A 23,728-nucleotide genomic window follows, 5' to 3' on the forward strand; every position below is an offset into this window, starting at 1 on the left:
AATGAACCAAAATTGCACACAGGATTACTAGTACTTCAATACTCTACTTTAAACACTGGTCAGTAACCAAACAGTTGTCCAACTGACACAACAGCAAAATGCACTGACAAGGAACACCTTCCTGGACGACATTAATAGCCCAACAGATTTCTTTTGCTGGGTTCCAATTATTTGCCTGTACATGAACAAATATTACACACAGTATTACTTCAATACTCTACTCTAAACACATGTCAGTAACCAAGCAGTTGTCCAACTGACACAACAGTAAAATGCACCGACACTGAACAGTTTCCGGGACCACATTCACAGGCGAATAATTGGAACCCAGCAAAAGAAATCTGTTGGGATGTGAATGTGGTCCAGGACGGTGTTCCATGTCAGTGCATTTTGCTGTTGTGTCAGTTGGACAACTGCTTGGTTACTGACATGTGTTTAGAGTAGAGTATGGAAGTAATCCTGTGTGTAATTTTTGTTCATTTTTATAGACAGGATTTTAAGATATGACCTTGTGAAAAATTATAAGTTTCTTTTTGAGGCCAGTTTACTTCACCGCTCGAAATTGGTGTGGAGGACGACCTGCAATTAGCTTTCATTCAGGACCATTTTTACCTGCACATTTGTACATAGAGAAAACACAACAAATTTGGTTCTAATCATCATACATGTATAGGGCGGTTGCACGGAAGGTCATTGGTTCAAATCATCCTCCAGAAGACATGCAAATCCATGGAGTACAATACCAATCACCTGTTAAAGTGGTATTGATTATTTTGTACTCCATGCATTGCATTGCATGTCTTCTGGAGGACGATTTGAACTAATGACTTTTTGTGCAATCACCCTATAATCCCACAACAGCACTGTGCAAGGGCGTTCTACAATAGTCTTCATAGTCTTCATGAATCCACTACACTGTTGACCAAAAAATTTAATGTACAAGATATCCTGGTATAAACCCTGTAGTTGCCAGGGGGTTATAACACACACTTAGTTTAATCATGGAAATAGTAGAGATCTTCTATTCCCATGGTTTAATACAGTAGTCACTGAGTCACAGGCATTTTCTGTCATTGTCAATTCTGTGTTCCTCTGTCCATAATGTCTTTAGGGCTCATATTGAAATACCCTACCACGTTTTCACACAGAAAGAAGGCAGGATTCCCCTCGCTAAGCGCGCGCCTCAGGAAAGCTCGGTCATAAAGCGGATGGATTATATGCATCAGTGATACACCCTGCCCAGGATTTTAACAAAAGAAGGCTAGCACAGGAAAGCTGCAGGATGGCGCACACCTTCCTGTGTAAGGGCCGGAATTTCAATATGAGCCCTTAGACTGATCCAAGTCTGATGATGTGTCAGCACACGGCAGTTTTTCATTGTCAATCCTGTGTTTCTCTGTCCATAATATTTTTAGACTGATCCAAGTCTGATGATGTGTCTACACTTGGCAGTTTGTCACTGTCAATCCTGTGTTTCTCTATCCATAATGTCTTTAGACTGATTCAAGTCTGATGATGTATCGGCTGTTTGTTTAGCATCCTTTAGTGCTTCTTTTATCTCTGGTGGCACAATACCTTTGTCCACATCTCTGCACCACTGTTTATACTGAAAGTAAAAATAGATGAGTAAATTTTAAACAAACAGGATAAATTATAACAAATATAGAAAAATATCTAAATACACTGGCCACTCTAGAGCTATTCCATTTTTCATACTGATATGGCAGTGACGTCAATGCGTTGAGGCAGCTTTTTACAGAGTGCATCTATTCGGCTTCTTTAAGCATGTGAGTGCCAGCGTTTTGAGCCAACCCTAGCGATTTTAGGCTGCACCCAATAAAATGCGCACTGATCCCTGGCTGAAATTTGATACACTTTTGATACACCACTTTTGATACGTATGAAAAATGTATGAAATAAAAGGCTTTGAATTGGAACCCTCATTTCATACACTTTTATGTATCAAAACTGTATCAAATTAACATTGCATACACATTTTATACATATCAAAAGTGTATCAAATGCCAAGATAATGTATCAAAAAAGTATCAAATGAAATGTATCCTTTCATTTCATACATATTTGATACATAATTATATCAAAAGTGTATCAAATAAGTAACTGTATCAAATCAGGGTTCCAATTTAAACTGTATCAAATTAGCGTTCAAATTTTTATCCTTTCATTTCATACACATTTCATACATAATTTATATCAAAAGTGTATCGAATATGTTACTGTATCAAATGAGGGTTCCAATTTAAACTGTATCAAATTAGCATTGAAATTTTTATCCTTTCATTTCATACACATTTCATTCATAATTTATATCAAAAGTGTATTGAATATGTTACTGTATCAAATCAGGGTTCCAATTTAAACTGTATCAAATTAGCGTTCAAATTTTTATACTTTCATTTCATACACATTTCATACATCATTTATATCAAAAGTGTATCGAATATGTTACTGTATCAAATGAGGGTTCCAATTTAAACTGTATCAAATTAGCATTGAAATTTTTATCCTTTCATTTCATACACATTTCATACATAATTTATATCAAAAGTGTATCGAATATGTTACTGTATCAAATGAGGGTTCCAATTTAAACTGTATCAAATTTTCGTTGAAATTTTATCCTTTCATTTCATACACATTTCATACATAATTTATATCAAAAGTGTATTGAATATGTTACTGTATCAAATGAGGGTTCCAATTTAAACTGTATCAAATTTATGTTCAAATTTTTATCCTTTCATTTCATACACATTTCATACATAATTTATATCAAAAGTGTATCGAATATGTTACTGTATCAAATGAGGGTTCCAATTTAAACTGTATCAAATTTGCGTTCAAATTTTTATCCTTTCATTTCATACACATTTCATACATAATTTATATCAAAAGTGTATCGAATATGTTACTGTATCAAATGAGGGTTCCAATTTAAACTGTATCAAATTTATGTTCAAATTTTTATCCTTTCATTTCATACATATTTCATACATAATTATATCAAAAGTGTATGAAATATGTAACTGTATCAAATCAGCGTTCCAATTTAAACTATCAAATTAACATTCAAATTTTATCAAATTAACATTGCATACACATTTTATACATATCAAAAGTGTATCAAATGCCAAGATAATGTATCAAAAAGTATCAAATGAAATGTATCCTTTCATTTCATACATATTTGATACATAATTATATCAAAAGTGTATCAAATAAGTAACTGTATCAAATCAGGGTTCCAATTTAAACTGTATCAAATTAGCGTTCAAATTTTTATCCTTTCATTTCATACACATTTCATACATAATTTATATCAAAAGTGTATCGAATATGTTACTGTATCAAATGAGGGTTCCAATTTAAACTGTATCAAATTAGCATTGAAATTTTTATCCTTTCATTTCATACACATTTCATTCATAATTTATATCAAAAGTGTATTGAATATGTTACTGTATCAAATCAGGGTTCCAATTTAAACTGTATCAAATTAGCGTTCAAATTTTTATACTTTCATTTCATACACATTTCATACATCATTTATATCAAAAGTGTATCGAATATGTTACTGTATCAAATGAGGGTTCCAATTTAAACTGTATCAAATTAGCATTGAAATTTTTATCCTTTCATTTCATACACATTTCATACATAATTTATATCAAAAGTGTATCGAATATGTTACTGTATCAAATGAGGGTTCCAATTTAAACTGTATCAAATTTTCGTTGAAATTTTTATCCTTTCATTTCATACACATTTCATACATAATTTATATCAAAAGTGTATTGAATATGTTACTGTATCAAATGATGGTTCCAATTTAAACTGTATCAAATTTGCGTTCAAATTTTATCCTTTCATTTCATACACATTTCATACATAATTTATATCAAAAGTGTATCGAATATGTTACTGTATCAAATGAGGGTTCCAATTTAAACTGTATCAAATTTGCGTTCAAATTTTTATCCTTTCATTTCATACACATTTCATACATAATTTATATCAAAAGTGTATCGAATATGTTACTGTATCAAATGAGGGTTCCAATTTAAACTGTATCAAATTTGCGTTCAAATTTTTATCCTTTCATTTCATACATATTTCATACATAATTATATCAAAAGTGTATGAAATATGTAACTGTATCAAATCAGCGTTCCAATTTAAACTATCAAATTAACATTCAAATTTTTATCCTTTCATTTCATACACATTTCATACATAATTTATATCAAAAGTGTATCGAATATGTTACTGTATCAAATGAGGGTTCCAATTTAAACTGTATCAAATTTATGTTCAAATTTTTATCCTTTCATTTCATACACATTTCATACATAATTTATATCAAAAGTGTATCGTATTTATTACTCTATCAAATACGAGTTCCAATTTAAAGTGTATCAAATTTGCGTTCAAATTTTTATCCTTTCATTTCATACATATTTCAAACATAATTATATCAAAAGTGTATGAAATATGTAACTGTATCAAATCAGCGTTCCAATTTAAACTGTATCAAATTAGCGTTCAAATTTTATCCTTTCATTTCATACACATTTCATACATAATTATATCAAAAGTGTATGAAATATGTAACTGTATCAAATCAGGGTTCCAATTTAAACTGTATCAAATTAGCGTTGAAATTTTTATCCTTTCATTTCATACACATTTCATACATAATTTATATCAAAAGTGTATCGAATATGTTACTGTATCAAATCAGGGTTCCAATTTAAACTGTATCAAATTAGCGTTCAAATTTTTATCCTTTCATTTCATACACATTTCATACATAATTTATATCAAAAGTGTATCGAATATGTTACTGTATCAAATGAGGGTTCCAATTTAAACTGTATCAAATTAGCGTTGAAATTTTTATCCTTTCATTTCATACACATTTCATACATAATTATATCAAAAGTGTATGAAATATGTAACTGTATCAAATCAAGCGTTCCAATTTAAACTGTATCAAATTAGCGTTCAAATTTTATCCTTTCATTTCATACACATTTCATACATAATTATATCAAAAGTGTATGAAATATGTAACTGTATCAAATCAGGGTTCCAATTTAAACTGTATCAAATTAGCGTTGAAATTTTTATCCTTTCATTTCATACACATTTCATACATAATTTATATCAAAAGTGTATCGAATATGTTACTGTATCAAATCAGCGTTCCAATTCAAACTGTATCAAATTAGCGTTGAAATTTTGATCCTTTCATTTCATACACATTTCATACATAATTATATCAAAAGTGTATCAAATATGTCACTGTATGAAATCAGCGTGCCAATTTAAACTGTATCAAATTAGCATTGAAATTCTTATCCTTTCATTTTATACACATTTTATACATAATTATATCAAAAGTGTATCAAATATGTCACTGTATCAAATCAGCGTTCCAATTCTAATGCTGGCCAGCTGGCCCGCCCTATTTTTGATACATGCCATTTGATACACTTTTGATATAGTTTTTTGATACACTTTTGATACAGTTTTTTATACACTTTTGATAGTTTTTTGATACACTTTTCATACATTTTTTTATACACTTTTGATACAGTTTTGATACACTTTTGATACAGTTTTTTATACACTTTTGATACAGTTTTGATACACTTTTGATACAGTTTTTTATACACTTTTTGATACAGTTTTTCAAATTTCAAAATTGGTCCAATCAAGCTCAAATTCAACAAGAATTATCCGTACATGATCTAAACATATTTGCAAACATTAGTGACCCCAAAGTGAAGGGGTCAAAGGTCAAATTTTGAAATTAGTCTAATCAAGCTCAAATTCAACACTGCCCTCTACTGCTAATGCTGACCTCTAGCACTTTCCCCATCACGGAGCAGCTCAATGCACTTTCCCTATCAACGTTCAAAATTACAACGCAATAGGATAAATGTGTGAGAAAGTCTTGCAAAAAGAAGCAAAACCCAACCAAAATGGAACATACATACATCAGAAGGCCTGCTTGGAATGCAGTGCTTGTCACTGAAGTTGTTACCCTCAATAAAGAGACAAAAAGGCTACCAATAACATCTACTATACAGGCATGTGCTATATTCATGCTTAATACATATACATTGAGGCCCTATATATAATATATAGTAAGCTTACCTTATCAGAACAAAGTCAGATATTTCCTCTTTAATCACAGTCCCTGATTACAACTACATTGTAACCTAATGTGCAGTCTACAAGCATGTTTGTATCGTCATCATGATAAATAAAACACCATAATTTGCTCTAAAATACAGTACATTTCCAAATGCAAATCCTGGTGTTAACTGCATACATGCCACATGGGCAAATTTGAAAATGATGAGTCATTATCTAGACATGTGATCAGTTATTGATACAGTTTTGATACACTACAAAAGGTCAGTTTATGAAAGCCCAATTTGATACACTTTTGATATACCTCTAGCCACCCAAAATAAACTAAGTCCAATTTAATACGCTTTTGATACACTAAAAAACAGGCAAAGTCCAATTTAATACACTTTTGATACACTGTATGCAGCCAGAATTTGACTAAGTCCAATTTGATACACTTTTGATATACCTCTAGACACCAAAAATTAACTAAGTTCAATTTGATACACTTTACATACACTAAAAAACAGGCAAAGTCCAATTTAATACACTTTTGATACACTGTATGCAGCCAGAATTTGACTAAGTCCAATTTGATACACTTTTGATATACATCTAGCACCAAAAAGTTCACTTTGATACACTTTACATACACTGAAAAACTGCAAAGTTCAATTTGATACACTTTTGATACACCACAAGCATGGCCAAAATTAACTAAGTTCAAATTTGATACACTTTTGATACATTTTTGATACAGTTAGGTGGTATTTGATACAGTTTTGATACCTTATATTTTCAGTTGATACATTTTCAATACACCCTTTGTATATCAAAACTGTATTAAATTGCTGTTTGATACAGTTTTAATACACTTTGATACACTTTTGATACACTTCTTGCTGTATAGAATTTCTGCTAGGGATGTCACTGCCACATCAAGCTGTAAATGGTATACTAAACAATTTACCCTCTGAAAACTTAAAAATATTGATTGCAATACTGTTTAGCTGTGTGTTGCAGCTCAAGCAATATATTTTGAGCCTAATTAAGTATTGCTTGATCTTTTTTTCATCAGGTAATTCTAAGCTGGAAGGTTTAGATGGTAATAATTTAGATATTTGATAGAATAACAGGTGCATAATTGATAAGGGGGTGCTTAGGCTGTTGTTGTATTTGGACCCTAACAACATTTAGGATCTCTTTTTTGCCATCAATGATTCAAAAATTGACGTTATGCCAATTAGAGGGAAATGGTTATGCAATTTAGGGTATGTTTAACAGTTATGCCATTTAGGGTAGCAAATTTGCTACCATCACTTGCTGGGTTACTGGTATGGACTGTTTTGAGAGTTGATCAATGGGAATGAGTAGCATTATTTGAGACCGTCCAGTCCCAGCCCCTATCGTTCAAACATTTGCTTACCATATCTAACTCTTCCCTCAAAGCACATATAGCACGTTCTTTGTTGGCCACAGTTTCCTCCAGATAAAGATATTTCTGTTTTTTTCTAGCCCGGCATTCTCTTGCACTCTGTCTGCTACGTTCCAGCTTGGCTTTCTGATCTATCTTGGAAGGTTTGCGCCCTCTTCTTCCACCAATTCTTCGCACTTTACCACCACTAGTTTTAGGCTAAAAACAGGAATCAAAATGCAATTAATAGTTTCAATTTTATACAAATAATTAATATATAAATAAGTAAATAAATGTCTGAATTGTCTTCTTCTTTTTTTTGCAATTATATATTTTGAAAAATATTCTGAATTTTTTCAAAAAATTTCAGTCAAAATCAATCAATTTTGGCCAAAAAATGGCGGTTTTAATATAGCAAAATTTATCCCAAAACGCAAAATCTGGGTCAGTCTGGCCCATTTTTCAACTACATATAATATAGTCATATAACGACGCAATGTGTAAATGACTGACTATCATTGAATACTGAGTTCCGCAGTCTAGACTTCAACTTTTGATTGAGAATTCAGGGACGAGAAATCTATCTACTATCCACGACAACACGATAGTTACTGTGTGGAGTATAGAACTATCTACTTCAGTCACTCAATTGTCGCCAATTTTCAAACATGTGGTTTTTTGTGACGTTTAATGTTTATACCAAAATTTATTTTGATGACTTATCTGTCTCCTCAGAGCAAAGTTTGCTCATTTTTAAGCGATTTATAACATGCTAACAATTCACGGAGGTGTCATCTGAGCAACTTTTTCAGGCGCTATATACCCATCGGCGTTGTGATCAGCGTTGTTTACTTCAAAAATTTCTTGCTTTATTACATGGTGTCATGTATCACACTGAATCTGACACATTTTGACTGAGATAGCTCCAACTTCCAAGTTAGCTCTATCCTCATATCCATCCATTTTGCATCGTCGTTATGTTATGATTCATGGATTGTAATTTTTGTATGTGAAAACTCAAACTGAAGGAGTCATCATCAATCATCATCAAAGTAACGTTAAACAAGGTCAAGAATGCTTACCCGATCATCTTGTTCGTCAAAGTGAAAGCCTGGAGGTGATTCCTCCGGTTGAGATACTGGATTAGTTTCGTTCATGACTGTAAAATACTTCTTCAACAATCAGCAAACCACAATCTTCTATACAATCACTGTTCTCTGTGGGGTTTCCCTACGTCAAATGGCGTCATCAGTCAAAACCAAAACAATGATGACGCAATGTTTATATTTAGGAGGACATTACATATCGAGCTTCACGATTAGCTTGCGTGCCGTCTTCGTCCTACAATACGCCAATCAAAAGAGCTCTACTATTTGGCTCGTCAAGCAGGTCAGCCGTACTGAGCCGAGGAGGGGCTGAGGTCAAGTTTGGGTCGTTCTGGGTCATTTGCGATATTCAACATCACAGCGCTGCAAGAAGATCGGAAGAGTAGATGAAATTGATGGAATTCAAAGCTATTTTCAGGTGATAACTGAAAATAACATATATCAATCATTAGATTTATAGAATCTAGGTAAACTGATTGACAAGGTAAGAAATATTTTGGAGGGAAATGCTGTTTAACTGCATGTGTAAATTGGTGAAAAAGTTGAGTAGATTTTTTATATATTTTTGTACATGCATGATATTAGTCCGAGGTGCTCTGACGATAACACTCCGATCGCCAGGCAATCTACGTTATTAAGTAGGCGATAGTACGACTTTTGTTAGTTGAAACTGCCGACTCAACCGTATCCAGATCCAGATCCAGATCCAGTAAGTAGGCCAGTGGGACAACGAAACCGCTACGTGAACGAGCTAGCATGATATATGTGGATATGATGATATCATGTCATGTGTATGCATGATGATGCATGCAAATAGATGTTGCTGGTATCAATCATCATAAATCATTTATGGCAATTCATTCCTCTGGGTTTTTGTTGTTGTTATTTATATTAGCATATTTTTAAGGTTAGCGTAACTTATGCTATATAATAAACATCATGTAATATGATATAGGTATGCTAGGTGAATTCAAATTTGCCATCAAACTGCATCATTTTATATATCAAATCAAAGCCCTTGAGATTTTTCTCCTGTATAGGGGTTGCCAGTCTAAGTCCTGTAACATCTTGGTGACACTGCTCTGCCGTTCGTATTTATTGAGTACAAAACGGGCAGCTCGGCGTTGGACAGCCTCTAGCTTATTTATAAGCTCTTGATGTGTATGGGTCCTATATCTTGTAAATTAATGAAGTTCACATTCATGAGGTAAAGTCAAGAGCTTGAAGCATGACACCATGTAAAGCAACAGAAATTCAGAAGTAAACAACGCCAATCACGATGGGTATATCGCCCGAATAAGTTGCTCAAATGACACCTTTTATAAAAATTAAATAACATCACATTCCCAATGTTAGTGGGCAGAAAAAGACATAAGAGTATGTCACATGATAAAAAATGTTGACACTAATAAACATACCGGTACTGGAAAATGCATTAGGGCTCATATTGAAATTCCTTTACACAGGAAGGTGTGTGCCATCCTGCAGCTTTCCTGTGCTAGCCTTCTTTTGTTAAAATCCTGGGCAGGGTGTATCACTGATGCATATAATAATCCATCCGTTTTATGACCGAGCTTTCCTGAGGCGCGTGCTTAGCGAGGGGAATCCTGCCTTCTTTCTGTGTGAAAACGTGGTAGGGTATTTCAATATGAGCCTTTACAAATCATTGTCTTTTCTTTACATGCCTGTTTATAATTGACAATACAATCATTGTGATAATTACCATCACTGTACTTGCATTCCAATCCTTCAGAACCTTGCCCCCAGACCCAACATGGCGGCATATCAACCAGGTCCAGTGTACAACCCACCACAGCAACAGATAGTAACAGTGTCATCTGCCAACCCAAACATCCAAGCCCATTATGATTCCATCGGTTCCCGCAGGACAGGCTGGATTCAGCTGGTGTGTGGCAGTATCTGCGTATTGCTGGGTATCGTTGCAATCTTCATCAGATGCTACATGTCTGGCGGATACTTTCCTATTTGGTCGGGATTACTGGTAAGACAAAACTTTATCAGCTTATCTATTTTTGCACATGTGGTACATTTTTGTTTGCAAAATAAGGCTAAGTAAAATAATTAACATGTATATCGTCCCCGCCCTCACCGATTTTTGGAGATTGTCAAATGTTTTTGTTATTTTTCCTATTTGCTTCCTTACTTAATTTCTAAAATTGTTGTGATGAAAAGACATGTTAAGAAGTTCTTGGTTATCAAATGTATATTTAACACATTGCAAACACTTCCTTCAAGCTAGGGGTAGGGCTTTGGGGAAATAACAAAAATATCAGGGGGCTTCCCCGATTTTATGTTGTGTTGACAAACACTTTGCAATTGCAATTTTACACAGAAATGAATGATAAAAAAAATAAAAAATAATAAGGACCTCCCTCACAGATTTTTGAAAAAGTCCGGACGATGTTATTTTTTTTACTTGGCCTAATCCATTTTGAAGCTACTCCATGTGAAAACAGAATGAATAGAAAATAATAGAATTAATATAACAGGCCCATTTTTCCGGATTCAATATTAGGAAGGATGGCAAAATTAGGAAGAACTGTATGTGTTTGTTAGATAATACATGTATGTAGCCTGTGTGACTGTGTCCCTTACAATTCCCATGTGAGAATACTATCCTTATGAAAGGCAGGTTAAGGATAAATACTCAGTCTAAACAGGGAAGTGAGACAGATGGAAAGTGGTCAATCCAACATCTATTGAATTATTTACGTAACATTCTATAGAAGGTACGACCCAAGCTATTGTGTTAACAATGTAGTCAGCGTGCCTTTGAAGTGCATCAGATATACCGCTCTTATTGCCAGTTTGTTTATTTACAGGTTTATTATTATCAACAAAAATTGTGTTTTTCTTGATTAATTCTCAAGTATGTCGCTTCATTCGAGTAAAAGTAACATTGACATTAAATTTATAGTACATAATTACAGAAATCAAACAAAAATAATCGTATTCGACCATATGCTTACAGATTTCTTTAAAAATTAAATTATTGAAAATCAGTCATTTACGTTTAAACCGCCAATTATCGCTTTAAATTGATATGCGCATTTGACACATAAATTACATTGTAAAAATAATCTAGCATCTATTTGTGGACCCAGGCCACCCAAAATTGCTGTTGACGAGAATGTTCTAGAGTCAGGTATTATCTTTACATTCTGTGTAAAATCAATTTTATTTCATTTCATTTTCTGTTTTGTCACTGCTATCTGAGAGTGAACTTAACATTTACATTTAATTGGTAGCTTTTCACATAATTAAATAGCTTTAATAAAATTGTATAAATGAAAATGATAGCATTCTGAGCATTGCGCAGGGATTTTATGAAATCTGTTTGGGTTTATATTACTAGTCACGCTCTGCGGTAATATAACATAGCCCATTGTCGGGACTTAGCGCATGTCTTCATACGGCTATTGATTTTTAAGGGGTATAATCCACGCGTCTAGTACGCACTCGTTTCTAACTGAAATGTCTGTGAAATCTTGTCCTCGCAGTTCTTGCCGCCACGCGCGCGTCAAACTAAAAACTGCGTGAAGTGTGCGCCAGGCGCTGGTAAGAAGTTCAGCTACGCGGTAGTACCGTGTTTTCATCGCCATTTATCAATGATTTTTGTAAAAGAAAGAAAGATAAACAAAGAATAAAAGAAGGAAAGAAATAACTAAAGAAATAAATAAATTAAAAAAAGTTCAGGAGTGAAAGAAAGAAGGAAAGAAATAACTAAAGAAATAAATAAATAAAAAAAAGTTCAGGAGTGAAAGAAAAAAGAAAGAAAGAAAGAAAGAAAGAAAGAAAGAAAGAAAGAAAGAAAGAAAGAAAGAAAGAAAGAAAGAAAGAAAGAAAAAAGAAAACTAATAAAAGGAAGAAAGAAAAAAGAGAAGGAATAAAAGGAAGATAAACAAAGAAAGATAGAGTCAAATAACAGAAAATTTAAGAATAAAGGAAACTGAAAAAATTAATGGAATCAATCAAATAAATAACAAGGACAGATCACAGAAAGAAGTGAGAAAGAATAAAAAGAATTAAAGAAAGGAAACGAAAACAAAACAAAGACAGAAGAAGGAAAGGTAATAAAGATGAGAAGGAAGACAGAATCAAATAATGAGGGAAAAGAAAGATAAAATAATAACCAAGATAACAAAATATACTATAGACCTATATAAAAATATATAAAAGGGGTGATATCAAACGGCCTTTTTTATTTGTCTTATTAACTAGTATCATATAACTTATTTATTTTAAAGTAGTTTCTTATTTTACTGATTATTAATATAATGAAATTATTTCAATAGTTTTATTAAATTTATAGTACATAATTACAGAAATCAAACAAAAATAATCGTATTCGACCATATGCTTACAGATTTCTTTAAAAATTAAATTATTGAAAATCAGTCATTTACGTTTAAACCGCCAATTATCGCTTTAAATTGATATGCGCATTTGACACATAAATTACATTGTAAAAATAATCTCGCATCTATTTGTGGACCCAGGCCACCCCAAAATTGCTGTTGACGAGAATGTTCTAGAGTCGGGTATTATCTTTACATTCTGTGTAAAATCAATTTTATTTCATTTCATTTTCTGTTTTGTCACTGCTATCTGAGAGTGAACTTAACATTTACATTTAATTGGTAGCTTTTCACATAATTAAATAGCTTTAATAAAATTGTATAAATGAAAATGATAGCATTCTGAGCATTGCGCAGGGATTTTATGAAATCTGTTTGGGTTTATATTACTAGTCACGCTCTGCGGTAATATAACATAGCCCATTGTCGGGACTTAGCGCATGTCTTCATACGGCTATTGATTTTTAAGGGGATAATCCACGCGTCGAGTACGCACTCGTTTCTAACTGAAATGGCTGTGAAATCTTGTCCTCGCAGTTCTTGCGCCACGCTGCCTTGGCGTCAAACTAAAAACTGCGTGAAGTGTGCGCCAGGCGCTGGTAAGCAGTTCAGCTACAGCGGTAGTACCGTGTTTTCATCGCCATTTATCAATGATTTTTGTAAAAGAAAGAAAGATAAACAAAGAATAAAAGAAGGAAAGAAATAACTAAAGAAATAAATAAATAAAAAAAAGTTCAGGAGTGAAAGAAAGAAGGAAAGAAATAACTAAAGAAATAAATAAATAAAAAAAAGTTCAGGAGTGAAAGAAAGAAAGAAAGAAAGAAAGAAAGAAAGAAAGAAAGAAAGAAAAAAGAAAGAAAGAAAGAAGGAAAGAAAGAAAAAAGAAAACTAATAAAAGGAAGAAAGAAAAAAGAGAAGGAATAAAAGGAAGATAAACAAAGAAAGATAGAGTCAAATAACAGAAAATTTAAGAATAAAGGAAACTGAAAAAATTAATGGAATCAATCAAATAAATAACAAGGACAGATCACAGAAAGAAGTGAGAAAGAATAAAAAGAATTAAAGAAAGGAAACGAAAACAAAACAAAGACAGAAGAAGGAAAGGTAATAAAGATGAGAAGGAAGACAGAATCAAATAATGAGGGAAAAGAAAGATAAAATAATAACCAAGATAACAAAATATACTATAGACCTATATAAAAAATATATAAAAGGGGTGATATCAAACGGCCTTTTTTATTTGTCTTATTAACTAGTATCATATAACTTATTTATTTTAAAGTAGTTTCTTATTTTACTGATTATTAATATAATGAAATTATTTCAATAGTTTTATTAAATTTATAGTACATAATTACAGAAATCAAACAAAAATAATCGTATTCGACCATATGCTTACAGATTTCTTTAAAAATTAAATTATTGAAAATCAGTCATTTACGTTTAAACCGCCAATTATCGCTTTAAATTGATATGCGCATTTGACACATAAATTACATTGTAAAAATAATCTCGCATCTATTTGTGGACCCAGGCCACCCCAAAATTGCTGTTGACGAGAATGTTCTAGAGTCGGGTATTATCTTTACATTCTGTGTAAAATCAATTTTATTTCATTTCATTTTCTGTTTTGTCACTGCTATCTGAGAGTGAACTTAACATTTACATTTAATTGGTAGCTTTTCACATAATTAAATAGCTTTAATAAAATTGTATAAATGAAAATGATAGCATTCTGAGCATTGCGCAGGGATTTTATGAAATCTGTTTGGGTTTATATTACTAGTCACGCTCTGCGGTAATATTGAAACGGAGAGCCAAAATGCGATTTCACATTTTTGGCCTGTTTTTAAGCTTACCTCCTGTGTGTTTGTCCATTGCAGAAATACGAAAATTTAGCTCTTGTCAAATTCATATTTAGAGAACAGTGACGATGCTCACGTGTTCGTAGTAGTTTTTGATAGTTATTATACATTTAAAAATGATTGCATGGCTCTGCACAAGGTATATTTTTGTAAATATTTGGATTTGTTTACCTGTCGATCGTCAGTTTTTGCCGTGGGTTGAAAATACGGCAGAGAAATTTGTCATGTAACGTGCGTGCGAATTTGGCTTCAAAATTTCACTATTCTGCTAGAAGTTGTACAGAGATCTTATAATATTGTGTAAATAATTTTGTCAGGAACAAAATAAGGTATTACATACCGTCTCTGAGTAAATATTGAGGACAAAATTCTGGTTTTTCTTATGTTGTTACCCGGTTGTTTACAGAATTTTGGATTTGCCATTTTGAAATTCCCGGCCATCAATCGTCTGGGACCGTAAACAAGTTTTCCTAAAATTGTAAATTTCTTAAAAGCGACTTTTGTTGATCAAACTTTGGATTATTTAAGATGTAATTGCTTAAGGATGTAGAATTTTAAGATAATTTTGAGTATTTTCATGTTTTACATGGTCAAAAAGGGGGTCATCAGTTTGATTCCTGATTTAAAAACACTTGCAGTTATGACAGTTGTTCTAGTTATTAGATTGCTGAATTTGAAAGTGGCGCCTGACGCGGAGTGACTGCGCGATATCCATAGTAATGGAGCTTACGCTTTGAACACAGCCGCCAAAGGGTTCCATGAACGCGTTCAGGAGAGTATAAAAGGCCGTGCACGACGCAAATTAATCAGATTGCTTGGTGGACAATAGTCCACCCAAACCTTCACTTAGTTTGAAGGTAAGCACTGCCAACCAAAGCAAAAACGCCCTACTCTGGAGCTCAGATTGAGCTAGGGGCAGCTTAGCTACCACAATAGTGGCAACACCGGTGGTTATGCACTCCGGTGTTTTGGCCTAAGCGCCTATGCCTATTGTGCAAGTGACTTGCCGCACACATGCACAAGTCCAATGGAAAGTTATGCACTGTATTTTGTGTGCATTCATTGTTGCATGGCAAGTTCGTATAGGTGTACAGACATGGATACTATACTCTGTAGTCGGCCTACTAGGCCTTGGCCTAACCTATGACTATGTCATGTGATGGGAGATTCTGTTAATTAAATTGTATTTTTATGCTTCTCGATTATTCAGGCAGATAGTATGTACTGTTCGGCAGCATTTATTGGTAATTTATTTGGATTTAAAACAGAGAAATAAGGAAATATCGTCATGATCATCAACAGAGATTGTGTATTTACCAGTGTGAGTGTTTACTTGTATTTATGAATTGTGATGTGATAAGACAAATATGAGAGCAAAATAACAATACAAGATATAACAAAAGAAGCAAATATAAAACAGAATTGTCAAGTCTCATTTTTACCTGTTACTTCTCCATTCATACATCACTGATTCCACATATCTTGGGGAGAATTCTAGTCTTTGATACTACGCTACCACTTGTATATTTAGAAGGCTAGTCTTCTCCATCAGTCGTTTACAAAAGTATTAGGGGCAAGCTCGGTCCCGTTACAACTGGTGTCTGGCGGTAGGATAAATCAAAATTTTAACAAATTTTGGCTCACGATTTATTATGGCAGCGACTGAAGATAGTGTTGATACTTCTCCAACCGATACCAGCTCAGAAATATTAGCTGGTGATGAATTTAATGTTCATGACAGTGATGAGTCAGTAAGAAGTAGGCCTAAATTTTTTAGCAATGACACTCAGTCTGGAGTAAAAATAAAGCCTCAAACTTACGATGGGACCACTTCCTGGTCAGACTATTTGATACAATTCGAAATTGTTGCTGAATGGAATATATGGAATGATTATACCAAATCCATTTGTTTAGCAACTAGTCTAAGAGGTGTTGCTCAGAGTGTACTGGGATATCTGGATCTGACTGAACGGCATGATTACCACTCACTTGTGGCCTGTTTGAACCTGAGGTTTGGAAGCGAAAATCAGGAAGAGCTATTCTGGGTGAAACTTAATAACAGAGTAAGGCACCCAAAAGAGTCATTGCCTGACCTAGCTCATAACATCCGAAGGCTAGTCAAGCTAGCTTTACCAACAATACCGAGTCCTTTCTCACAGGAGATAGCAAAGAGATACTTCATAAGTGCTATCAGAGAGAGCGAGTTACGGTTAAACATCCTGCGTGCAAAACCTGTTACTTTTGATGATGCGATTAAGTTTGCAGTGGAAACTGAAGCTTTCTACAAAGCTGAAAAGTACAGGAAGCATCAAGATGATGCTGATGCAGATGGAATTGCTGAAGGGCAATTTGTAGATATGAAAAAGAAGACTGGGAGATCATCGAGAAAGCACCGGAAGTCTCCCTCATCACAAATGCGAGCCAGGAGAAGGTTAGCTTTCTTAAAGATCCAGAAAAAGTTAACCAGGCCGCATGCTCCCGTAATTGGGAAAGACTGTGATGATCCATCCTGCCAAATGGCATGCTCAAGCAGTTCAAAGAAGAAGGGGAGGGCTCGGAAGTCTCCATCATCTAGAAGGCGAGCTAGGAGACGGTTAGCTATAAGGAGACAGTTAACTGGTGGTCAGGACACTCCCTTGATAAATGGGGAAGACTGCCAACCAGCAGGTACCCAGTGATAATCAGGCGGTGATAGATTGACAGTATAGGCGTAGGTGAATGGAATTCATCTGGTCAATACGCCGACACTCTGAGAAAGTTGTCATCTCAGATGAGTCTTTGGAAGAAGTCAGCTATGCTACTTGATGACGGTCATGATGGTATAGGCACACACGATCAGGCCTATGCACCAACTCATTGGCACCAGGAGACTTGCCATCATCAGAATGAGTCTGGAAGAGTGACCAGTTATCATGTACACAGGCAGTGATAATGTCTGATTGTATATAATTTGTAAATAGCTTTACGGGGAAGATTCAAGGAGACGAAAGCTTTCGTGTTTATGGGATAATGATATGCGGAAAAGCCCTCGCCGTATAGTTATTGATCCTTGTGGTGTATATGAAGTCCGGAAAAGGGCTCACCGACGTCTTGCACTGCCTGCTCACAGCTCCTTGCCGCTAAAATATGAAATTACTGTTTTATGAAGTTGAAGTCAGGTACAGGCCTTGCCGGCATCATCATCATATAAACATGTTTCATAGCGGATTGTCTACTCTGCATGCAGACCCTGTATATAAAATTGTTTTCATTTGAAATTGTTATTATGTAATCATAATAACTCAACTTTGGGAGGAACAGCCTCCAATAAAAAAAAACTTCATGAATGAAATTTTATTTCAGCCAAAACGTGATTAGAAGTTTGATATGACTTTACTGACTGCAGCGGTATTGACATGACAATCTTTTGATCAAGTTTTGTCTCTGTGAAATTCTTGTTCTTTTAAAATGCAATTTCTGGATTTCTTAATTTAGATAAAGTGAAAGACACGTCACTTTATTTCGATGCAACTGTTATTCTTAAAATCATTTGGAATGATGGACATGCTTGGAGACATCACCATGAAAAAAATGGACAGTGTTGACTGTCGGGCACTCATGGTGTTTTACATGAGATTTCATGCCTTAATTCTGAATTGAATGTCAGATATTGCAGATTACGAAGACAGATGAAGAAAAACAAAATGGAGACAGAGATAGCTACAGTTAAATAACAGACATCGATTTCAAACCTACAATAATGGTTGCTTAATTGAATAGCCATTAGATATGTACGTGCTATCTACTGAAGATAGCCAAGTTTCGTCATTATCTGGCATGTGCTCTTAAGAAGATTAACGAATGAAAATCAACTAGATATCATCATCTGTTTTCTTACTGATACTGTTGAGGCATCATCACGGGCCGTTTATGCAGACCTTATGATTTTGGAACTCTGGTTGGTGCGACGGTGACTCACTGATTGCAGTCATGATGTTTTCAGAGCAATGTCAGGCTATGTAGGCGCATTGGTAACAGAAAATCAAGTTTCGCTCTTGGGTGGATTGCCAACTGAGAAAGTCTACATGGACTTAATAGAACTCAGATGCAAGAATGAATGGCAAAAGTGATATTTGACTAGTCAATGGTTATTCTTTACCAGGTCAAATGTTTTATTGGATGATGTATGGTTTCTTTACACCTTGCATAATTGATGTAAGGGCGGCGCAGTCAACATTTCCTCTCATGATCGACGGTGAACCAATCTGGCAGTTTCTCATGAGAGTTGCGAAAGAGGTATGATAATGTAGATTCTCAGATGTTGAAGATATCGAACTGAAGACAAGGTCCATCAGAAGAAAGGACGCTGAGGAATATAGAACTTTTATAAATCTGAACTCATATTGATCATTAATTGTTGGAAAAATGTAAAATGTTAAACTGATGTTTTGTGTAACTTGATGCAGAGACAGACTTCTGTTCATTAGCTCGAAAGGGCTCGAAAGTCAAGATTAAAACTGGTATTGTTCATTTGAAAATGAAATTGATGGAAACGTGCACCAAGGTGAATTAAATGGTTCTTGTAAATTAATATTTCATTGGTAAAGAAGAGTATGCATAAAAACCAGATGTTAAAATGATTTATGCTAGAGATACTGTGAAAGATTTGTATAAAACTTCTAAACATAATAATAATTTGCACGTGAAATAGAGTTGTATGAAATTGCTTTTATAATGTATGTAGTAAATAAATTGGCCAAATAGCCAATTAATTTTGAAAAACTTTTTTTGAGGTCACGAGGTCACGACAATGTTATTGTCAGCCTGTCACCAAACAATGGTTGAGTTAATTTACCTATGTTACTGCTGAAGTTTTGTGAAAGAAATGCTCTAATTTTTTTTTAAATTGTAATTAAGTTAAATAATTATACATGTTACATTTCGGGACGAAATAGTCTCGAAGAGGGGGTAGTGAAACGGAGAGCCAAAATGCGATTTCACATTTTTGGCCTGTTTTTAAGCTTACCTCCTGTGTGTTTGTCCATTGCAGAAATACGAAAATTTAGCTCTTGTCAAATTCATATTTAGAGAACAGTGACGATGCTCACGTGTTCGTGGTAGTTTTGATAGTTATTATACATTTAAAAATGATTGCATGGCTCTGCACAAGGTATATTTTTGTAAATATTTGGATTTGTTTACCTGTCGATCGTCAGTTTTTGCCGTGGGTTGAAAATACGGCAGAGAAATTTGTCATGTAAATGACGATGCGAATTTGGCTTCAAAATTTCACTATTCTGCTAGAAGTTGTACAGAGATCTTATAATATTGTGTAAATAATTTTGTCAGGAACAAAATAAGGTATTACATACAAATCTCTGAGTAAATATTGAGGACAAAATTCTGGTTTTTCTTATGTTTTTAACCGGTTGTTTACAGAATTTTGGATTTGCCATTTTGAAATTCCCCGGCCATCAATCGTCTGGGACCGTAAACAAGTTTTCCTAAAAATTGTAAATTTCCTTAAAAACGACTTTTGTTGATCAAACTTTGGATTATTTAAGATGTAATTGCTTAAGGATGTAGAATTTTAAGATAATTTTGAGTATTTTCATGTTTTACATGGTCAAAAAGGGGGTCATCAGTTTGATTCCTGATTTAAAAACACTTGCAGTTATGACAGTTGTTCTAGTTATTAGATTGCTGAATTTCGAAAGTGAGCGCCTGACGCGGAGTGACTGCGATATCCATAATAACGGAGCTTACGCTTTGAACGCTTGCCGTAAAGGGTTCCATGAGCAGCGTTCAGGAGAGTATAAAAGGCCGTGCACGCATTTAAATTAATCAGATTGCTTGGTGGACAATAGTCCACCCAAACCTTCACTTAGTTTGAAGGTAAGCACTGCCAACCAAAGCAACTACTGCCTACTCTTGAGATCAGATAGAGCTAAGGGCAGCTTTGCTAACACGATAGTGGCAACACCCGGGGGGTTATGCACTCCGGTGTTTTGGCCTAGCGCCTATGCCTATTGTGCAAGTGACTTGCCGCACACATGCACAAGTCCAATGGAAAAGTATGCACTGTATTTTGTGTGCATTCATTGTTGCATGGCAAGTTCGTATAGGTGTACAGACATGGATACTATACTCTGTAGTCGGCCTACTAGGCCTTGGCCTAGCCTATGACTATGTCATGTGATGGGAGATTCTGTTAATTAAATTGTATTTTTATGCTTCTCGATTATTCAGGCAGATAGTATGTACTGTTCGGCAGCATTTATTGGTAATTTATTTGGATTTAAAACAGAGAAATAAGGAAATATCGTCATGATCATCAACAGAGATTGTGTATTTACCAGTGTGAGTGTTTACTTGTATTTATGAATTGTGATGTGATAAGACAAATATGAGAGCAAAATAACAATACAAGATATAACAAAAGAAGCAAATATAAAACAGAATTGTCAAGTCTCATTTTTACCTGTTACTTCTCCATTCATACATCACTGATTCCACATATCTTGGGGAGAATTCTAGTCTTTGATACTACGCTACCACTTGTATATTTAGAAGGCTAGTCTTCTCCATCAGTCGTTTACAAAAGTATTAGGGGCAAGCTCGGTCCCGTTACAATATAACATAGCCCATTGTCGGGACTTAGTGCATGTCTTCATACGGCTATTGATTTTTAAGGGGTATAATCCACGCGTCTAGTACGCACTCGTTTCTAACTGAAATGTCTGTGAAATCTTGTCCTCGCAGTTCTTGCCGCCACGCGCGCGGTCAAACTAAAAACTGCGTGAAGTGTGCGCCAGGCGCTGGTAAGAAGTTCAGCTACGCGGTAGTACCGTGTTTTCATCGCCATTTATCAATGATTTTTGTAAAAGAAAGAAAGATAAACAAAGAATAAAAGAAGGAAAGAAATAACTAAAGAAATAAATAAATTAAAAAAAGTTCAGGAGTGAAAGAAAGAAGGAAAGAAATAACTAAAGAAATAAATAAAAAAAAAAAAGTTCAGGAGTGAAAAAGAAAGAAAGAAAGAAAGAAAGAAAGAAAGAAAGAAAGAAAGAAAGAAAGAAAGAAAGAAAGAAGGAAAGAAAGAAAAAAAGAAAACTAATAAAAGGAAGAAAGAAAAAATAGAAGGAATAAAAGGAAGATAAACAAAGAAAGATAGAGTCAAATAACAGAAAATTTAAGAATAAAGGAAACTGAAAAAATTAATGGAATCAATCAAATAAATAACAAGGACAGATCACAGAAAGAAGTGAGAAAGAATAAAAAGAATTAAAGAAAGGAAAAGCGAAAACAAAACAAAGACAGAAGAAGGAAAGGTAATAAAGATGAGAAGGAAGACAGAATCAAATAATGAGGGAAAAGAAAGATAAAATAATAACCAAGATAACAAAATATACTATAGACCTATATAAAAAATATATAAAAGGGGTGATATCAAACGGCCTTTTTTATTTGTCTTATTAACTAGTATCATATAACTTATTTATTTTAAAGTAGTTTCTTATTTTACTGATTATTAATATAATGAAATTATTTCAATAGTATTTTAAGGTAAAATTCTGTCATTTGAAATATATATCACATGAAGTCAATTTTATTTTTTTTAATAAAATGTCTATTTGACTTACACTGACTTTATAACTTAATGATAAAACGAGAATGAGAAGTAGATCGAACCAAGTTGTCCCAGTAAAAACAAAAACGTTAAAACGCTTTTTAAACATTTGGTTTTGATTTAAGTAAATTAAATGTCGGGTTAAAGGTTATGAAAACGTTTTAATACGTTTTGTATGAAAACACACTACAATAATATTTCTAAAATAGTTTTTGCCAAATATTTTGTCAATACTGAAATAACATTATGTTAGAATGTTTGCAGTATAACGTTTTTGAGTGTTTTGAAAACGTTTTATACCCTTTATAACCCTTTAAATAACCCGACATTTAAACGTTTGCAACCTTTTCTAACCTTTGCGAATGATGTCGAAAATGTTTGTGTTTGCTGGGTACATGCCTAAAATGAGAGGATATTTGAGTAATATTAATATCATTCTAAACATGATAAATAACGGGATCCGCTAATATTTAAGTTAATAATTAACATGATTGCAAAAAATTAACATTGTTTATAAATTGCATAGCTAGGAGTGAAGGATAAGTCATTAAAGTTGTCATAGGTAGGCCTACAAGTATTTTTGCTATATGCAAAACGGCAGTATTGACAAAGTTCAAATTCAATTCAATTTGAAATTACAGATTCATGTAAAATATCTCATTTTGTTTACTGGCTTAACCACTTTTGGTTTTCGATTTTTGAAGAACATCATATTGAGTGAAACTATATAACTTAATGGATACTTTGGAATCAAGAGGGTTAACAATGGTTAATGAAACCAAAGAAAATCACCCCACTGTCATGTTGCATGTGTTTGCAATATCACCTGCATCTGCGAACAATTTAGCGTATAAGCTGCGATAATTTTTTGCTAGTGACGCTATGATATCGCACTGGTATTTTGAACCAAAAAATATGCCATTTCTGCTCAAATTGTGAAAAAAGTAACTCGGTGACCCCCATTTTTATTAGCTTTAATGAAACATCCTATCAGTGCGCATATTATATCAAAAATCAGCAAAATTGTTGGGGTAGTTTTTTTTGTTATAATCGAAAATATGTCCAAATTTTTCATTTTTCCATAGACGCCTGTACTAATTTTTCCCAAAAACAGCCTTTTTAAAATGGTTATTTCTCAAAAACGAGCTCGGTGACCCCTCTTTTTATATTAGATATTCGAAGTATATCGATGA

General features: G+C 33.7%; 2 protein-coding genes across 3 annotated transcripts in view; one reads left to right on the top strand and one right to left on the bottom strand.

The window, feature by feature from the left end:
• Positions 1–948: 948 nt before the first annotated feature.
• LOC140153444 (cAMP-responsive element-binding protein-like 2) lies at positions 949–8,838 on the bottom strand. The gene is made up of 3 exons (XM_072176198.1): positions 8,659–8,838; positions 7,589–7,795; positions 949–1,606 (listed from the first exon to the last, which is right to left on the bottom strand). The coding sequence occupies exons 1-3, from the start codon at positions 8,731–8,733 to the stop codon at positions 1,463–1,465; spliced, it is 426 nt and encodes a 141-aa protein (XP_072032299.1). The 5' UTR covers positions 8,734–8,838; the 3' UTR covers positions 949–1,462.
• A 172-nt stretch (positions 8,839–9,010) lies between these two features.
• LOC140153445 (uncharacterized) overlaps positions 9,011–23,728 on the top strand; it is a 35,202-nt gene continuing 20,484 nt past the window's right edge. The window contains exons 1-2 of one of the 2 annotated variants that reach the window (XM_072176200.1): positions 9,011–9,166; positions 10,436–10,684. In XM_072176200.1, the coding sequence (XP_072032301.1) occupies positions 10,457–10,684 (228 nt within the window). In that variant the 5' untranslated portion in view covers positions 9,011–9,166; positions 10,436–10,456. The remainder of the gene's footprint in view (positions 9,167–10,435; positions 10,685–23,728) is intronic. The other variant, XM_072176199.1, reaches the window with a different exon arrangement.

Source organism: Amphiura filiformis, chromosome 5, assembly GCF_039555335.1.
Source record: "Amphiura filiformis chromosome 5, Afil_fr2py, whole genome shotgun sequence".
NCBI classification, from domain to species: domain Eukaryota; kingdom Metazoa; phylum Echinodermata; class Ophiuroidea; order Amphilepidida; family Amphiuridae; genus Amphiura; species Amphiura filiformis.